General features: G+C 36.9%; 1 protein-coding gene across 1 annotated transcript; it reads left to right on the top strand.

Annotated features, from left to right (window-relative positions):
- Positions 1-1,671: 1,671 nt before the first annotated feature.
- Positions 1,672-3,802, top strand: LOC131049368 (pectinesterase-like). The gene is made up of 2 exons (XM_057983416.2): positions 1,672-2,799; positions 2,895-3,802. Exons 1-2 carry the CDS (start codon positions 1,764-1,766, stop codon positions 3,584-3,586), a joined length of 1,728 nt encoding a protein of 575 aa, XP_057839399.2. The 5' UTR covers positions 1,672-1,763; the 3' UTR covers positions 3,587-3,802.
- Positions 3,803-6,044: the final 2,242 nt, after the last annotated feature.

Genomic DNA, 6,044 nt, shown 5'->3' with positions numbered 1-6,044 from the left:
TTTTTGAATATGTTTATATGATTTTTTCCAAAAAAAATTCATATTCTTAGGTGGTGGTTTCTTTTTTCAGTGCGGTTCTTCGAGAAGATATCCTTTATAAGGTCTTAGTTAAACTTTCTATTAATCAAATAAGTTATTATAGTAATTTATTCTCATCATTATTTGTCTTGATCATTGCATGCCTTAATCATTTATTTAATATTTTCTTGACATGTCCTATGCATCATTTTTACTACTCCATATCATTGTTGAGTATATAAAGGCAAGCTTAGCAACTTCCTCATTGATAAATCTATTAAATTAATTAAATAATTCATAATTATCTTCTCACAAGTTAAATTTATCTTTTAATTAGAAACTTCTTATTTTCATTTATCTAGTTAATAAATTAAATATTTAATTATTATCATCCTAAGAGTTTGAAATGATAATTTTCTGCTTTCATTTGAGTTAAACCCACAAGCAATCTAGTCAAATATTGGTCTTTAATCTTATCCTCATTCTTAATTTTATTTTTCATAAGATTCTTAATATACAGTCATTCCTTTGTCATTTTTTATATATCAAGTCTTTATCCAAGTGTACTCTATTGAAATCCATTATCATTAAATATGATGTTACACTCTTGAGTCACATACATATTACTAATGAGCAAGTCACTGCAACAAGTTTTTTCTGACGTATATAACTTGAGACTATTAAATACAAATCGAACTAGAAGCCGCATGGTTTTATGGTGCAACAAGCAACCGATAGACAGAAGGATTTGTTATATATTTCTTCTTCTTGAAACGTTCACGTTCAAAATTATCAAAATGATTGCGGCAATAACAAACCGATTCTTTTCTTTATTCATAAAATGATGTGTTCCCCATTGAGACAACTTACTCTTATATTGAAAGACAATTCTTTTTTTTTAATTTAACTTCAACTCATCTATTAGAATTTGTGTTTCTAACGCAGTCGAGGAAATTTCCCTTATACTATTCAACCTAATCGATAGAGATGAAAAAGTAAACAGAATCCAGAAGTGTGAACTGTCAAAGGAATTTCGTCTATAGTGTTCAACACATTTTTTCTTTCCTAATTTATGCTGACGAAAAAAACTGTATACGCAGTCGTGGGCTGACCAATAACATTATAAGGAAAAGAACTGTTTAAGGAAAGAACATTCTGATCGATAAGCCCTTCCATGACATAATTAGGGCAAATTATGGTGTAAGGAAAGCATGATTTTAAACTGGCTGCTAACATGCTTAATCTATGGTCAACTTGATTACAGAGAGTCTTGTACAAATTACTTGATGGAATATAACTATATTGCAAACTTGTTGTAGGCTTTTTCAATCCAAGTAGGCGATGATGCAGTGCAAACGCAATGAGAAATCAACGTTGAATGCTACTCTTAATTTTATACGGCACGAGATTCTGTCGAATACTTGGTTCTCGTAGCTGCTGTATTTGACAATAATAGAGTTTAGATTGAAGTAAAAGAGAAAAAGGAAATCTACGACAAGCAATTGGCTACGTAAAAGAGAATAAGAATTTCATGGCACCACCGGAGTTATCGTTTCAATACTGATTGTCCAATTCTCGGTAGATTACAACTATGTCACTGAATCCCATCCTATAAAGTGTGACGCTTGGCACATTGGAGATTCAAACCATCCATTACATTTCTCCCTGGAAGCTTTAAGCTTGCTTTCTTACAATTCGAATTCTGTTCTCGCCTGTGAAACAACAGAAGCATTGGCTTAACAAAAATGAAGATTGGTTATGCCAGAGTTGATGAAGAGAAAGCAGAAAATTCGAAAAGCAGAGGCGTGGTAGTTGCTCTGACGTCAATTCTCGTTGTGGCCGCCCTCGTGTTTGTGGCAGTCAGTGCTTCTGTGGGCTCAAACTACAGCGCTCATCATCATCGTCATGCTTGGAGAACGGTCTCCAAAGTGGCGAACTCGGCGTGTAGCAAAGCCCGTTATCCCGAGCGATGTATCTCGTCCATGGCTTCCTATCCTGCTTATCAGACCGCCAAGCTTAACGATCTCACTAACTTCGCTTTCCAAGTGAGCTTGCAAAGGGCTCAGAAAGCCCACGAGTTCGCCCTCACTCTCCAAAACAATGTGATGAATGAAAGAGAGCGCGCGGCCTGGCAAGATTGTTTGGAGCTCTTCGAAGATACCATCGATCGTCTCAACGTCTGCTCGAACAACGGTTCCTTAGACACAGACTCCCCCATTTGGTTGAGTGCAGCTCTGACAAACCAGGAAACCTGCTTGAACGGATTTCGTGATCTCAATTTGAGTGCCACCAATCCCATCAGGGCTCTCCTGTCGTCCAGAGCCGTGAATTTGTCAGAATTAGTGAGCAACTCGCTCTCCATGTTCAAGCTCTCCACTTTGCCTCCCACGACCATTAACAACCGCCGCCTGCTATCTGTAAACAACGGAGATTTCCATTCCAACCGTGGCCGTGAAAGTAAAGATGGATTTCCCGAATGGCTGTCAGCGGGAGATCGCAAGCTATTGCAGGCCTCAAGCCCGGCCAGCCAAGCGAATGCTGTGGTAGCCCAAGACGGTTCCGGCAACTACCGAACAATCGCCGAAGCAATCGACGCTGTGCCTGAGCAGAGCAGCAAGAGATACATCATCTACATTAAGGCGGGAACTTACAAGGAGAACATCGACATATCCAACAAGATAAGCAATTTGATGTTGGTGGCAGACGGCAAGGATAAAACTGTTGTGACTGGAAGCAAGAGCGTCCAAGACGGCGTCACTACCTTCAAAACTGCAACTGTGGGTAAGACTTCAAAACCAGGAGATAGTAGTTTAGAATTCGCCCAAATGAATTTTGTGACTGATTTTGTATTTGTGTGTTTTTGTGTGCACTTGCAGCTGTTTCTGGCAATGGATTCGTGGCAAGAGATATGACGTTCGAGAACACGGCAGGGGCGGAGAAGCACCAGGCCGTGGCACTTCGAGTGGGGTCTGACCAGTCGGCCGTGTACCGGTGCAGCATCAAAGGCTACCAAGATACTTTGTATGTCTACTCCCTCCGCCAATTCTACCGCGAAGTTGATATCTACGGGACCGTGGATTTCATCTTCGGCAACGCTGCGGTCGTCATTCAGAACAGCAATATCATCGCCCGACGTCCCATGAGCAACCAGATCAACACAATTACTGCCCAGGCAAGAACAGATCCTAATGAAAACACAGGAATTTCCGTCCAGAATTGCATAGTGTCAGCGTCTTCTGATCTCGAAGCTGTGAAAGGGTCCATCAAGACATACCTGGGGAGGCCGTGGAGGGAATACTCTCGCACTGTGTTTATGCAATCCACTCTGGGCGATCACATAGACCCTTCTGGTTGGTTGGAATGGGACGGCAATTTCGCTCTCAGCACGTTATACTACGGGGAATACAGCAACAGCGGAGGTGGCGCAGGAACGTCAAAACGTGTGAATTGGCCTGGGTTTCATGTGATCAGCAGTGCCACTGAAGCCGCCAAGTTTACAGTTGCTCAATTAATCTCTGGGACCTCATGGATTCTAGCTACAGGAGTCGCTTATACTTCAGGCTTGTAACTGATATTTAAGATATATCTGTTTACAGTATTTTTTATTGCTATTCAATTTGTTGTGTAAACATCGCGAATAATTTGCTTACGCCATCGCAGCAATCTGCCACTCATTTATTCTCAGTCAATCAGTGTAAATAAACACGAATTCCCATGTACCTTTGCTTGCTGTCCTTTCAGTAATCTATCGAATAATATGGAAGCGCACATATTTAATTAAAGATGATGGGGAGTCTTATTCGTTTCTAATTAAAATGTAAATAAATGTATGAGAAAATGTGTTGAGTGCAAGGTGCTTTTAAAAGATATTTTTAAAAGTTTGGACAAATAGATTATTAAATGTTAAATAATGATCAAATCTTTGTTATTGTTATATTTATTGTTTAAATTTAGTAAATAATTAATTTAAAGAAATGATGTTAAAATCGTCATATATCTTTGTTTGTTTTCTCTACAACAATAGAACAAGCTTTGTCACTTCGATATCAAATTAAAGATGGCGAGGAGTCTTATTTATTTCTGAATTATAATGACGGAAAATAAAAATAAAAAAACCCTTTCATATTATAAAAATATTATTGACCTACTATTTTACCATTCAAGGATTGATGCAAATGTTATATATGCTTTTATTTTAGTGGAGAAGGGCCAATTATTATGAGGGTTGGCTATTTGATGATGTACAATGAGCTAACGAGGATTAGTGGATATTTTTGGCGGAAATCTTACCATTCCTTTTAGTTTCAACCCTTAGGAAAATTGTATCTCTTTTTCCCTTGAATCTCTTTATAGTTAATAAAATTGTATGATTTCTTTTTAATCTATTGTGTTATTGTTGAGTCTATTCACTCTAGTGATTGAAGTACTTTCTCTTTTTTTATCATCTACTTTCTTTTGGTCTACTTTCCTTTATTCTTTCTTTCCATCTACATTCCACTAGTTAGGATCCATCTAAATAGATCATTTGTATAAACCCTATCTCCATGAAATAATTTTATTATCTTGGATTATGATATTCATAGGTAATGTTTTATTTCTATCTTCTATTTATCTTTCCATTTACCTCTATCAAGGGACAAGTGAGAGCTCATCATTTTGTTTTAAAGAAGCCGTTTTATAATCCTACAAGTTGACTTATAGACAATGTCACACACCTACACGTCTTTCCAATGTTTTGGGTCATGTGTAGTGCATTGGCTATTGTGAAGACCTTTAGACCTCTGAATTTTCAATTTTGAACATGTTTGGTGAGACTCATCCTAGATTCTAGTTAAGGTTTCTGTAATATCAACAATTTTCTTTTTTAATCCTTTCAATCTTACCTAGAAATTATACTTGATCATGAATCTAGAATCTATTAAATAATTTTTGTTGAGATTCATGGTTATTTACTCCATTTGAGTATTTTATTATAGCCTATCAAATTGAAGGTACGATCCTACAAAGTTTATGGGGTTTTCTCACCCGTGATATGTAAGATTTAAGAAGTTTGTGCATCATAGTAATGATTGGAATCAATATGTAATTTCCTTTACTCTATCATCACATACATCAGCTATATATCTAGTATCAATGTCCCTACCATTTTTCACAAACAAAAAACCTATCTATTTGTCACATGTATCAATTTTGTACCAAGAGTTCTCAATAGAATTCTAAGGATAAATTTACAATCAATAAATGTTAGGAGTGAGAGCACAAAAGGAGAAAATCTAAAATTAGAACTTAATACTATTGATCAAGAACAAATAAAATCAAATTTGCAATGTAAGGTTTTATACAGGGAATACAAATAGTTTTAAAATTGGTCAACTAACTTGAGAATTGTCATATGTAACAAAAAAACTGTTGTATGCAACTTATTCTAATGCAATACACCAATATTCCCCCCTTATTACATTAGTTTGAACAAGAGTGGAACATTGCGAGGTTTAACACAACCCTTCTAGAGACTTTGATGAAGCACCTTAACCAATCTTCCTTGCTCACCTAGGAAACATCAAACTAATTGCATTAGTTGATCACTTGACTGTAAAACTTTCAACCATTCACACAACATGAGATAACATAAAAATTTTCCCAACCTCCATGCATAATGAGACAAATTTCCTTTGAAATTCCATATCTCGTTTGAGTGAGTGTAATACCTCCTATAGTGTTGCACATGAGAAACCATCCTTTGAAAGTCCACATCTCCTTTGAGTGCATATAATGCCTCCTTAAGTGCTATGCAAACAATCCCTCCTTTGTTGTACAAATCACCAACAAAATGTGTGCACTCGAGACACCTTTCCTTCAAAAGTCCACTCTGAGTGTGTTTGATGCCTCCTTAAGTATTGTATGATTGCCAACCAAATGTAAATACACAAAGTGCACTCACAAGATATATCGCCTGCTTGCTCCTTGAAAGGACATATAATGCCAAGTCCCAACTTTTCTTTAGGGAGACAAATAGGGTGCTTCTC

Source organism: Cryptomeria japonica, chromosome 6 (assembly GCF_030272615.1).
Source record: "Cryptomeria japonica chromosome 6, Sugi_1.0, whole genome shotgun sequence".
Taxonomy (NCBI): domain Eukaryota; kingdom Viridiplantae; phylum Streptophyta; class Pinopsida; order Cupressales; family Cupressaceae; genus Cryptomeria; species Cryptomeria japonica.
The sequence above is the reverse complement of the archived record's forward strand: the minus strand, read 5'-3'. Positions and strand labels throughout refer to the sequence as shown.

Coding starts and splice junctions, on each gene's coding strand:
- LOC131049368 (XM_057983416.2), top strand. CDS start 1,764: ATGAAGATTGGTTATGCCAGAGTTGATGAAGAGAAAGCAGAAAATTCG. Junction 2,800..2,894: donor CTTCAAAACTGCAACTGTGG/GTAAGACTTCAA, acceptor GTGCACTTGCAG/CTGTTTCTGGCAATGGATTC.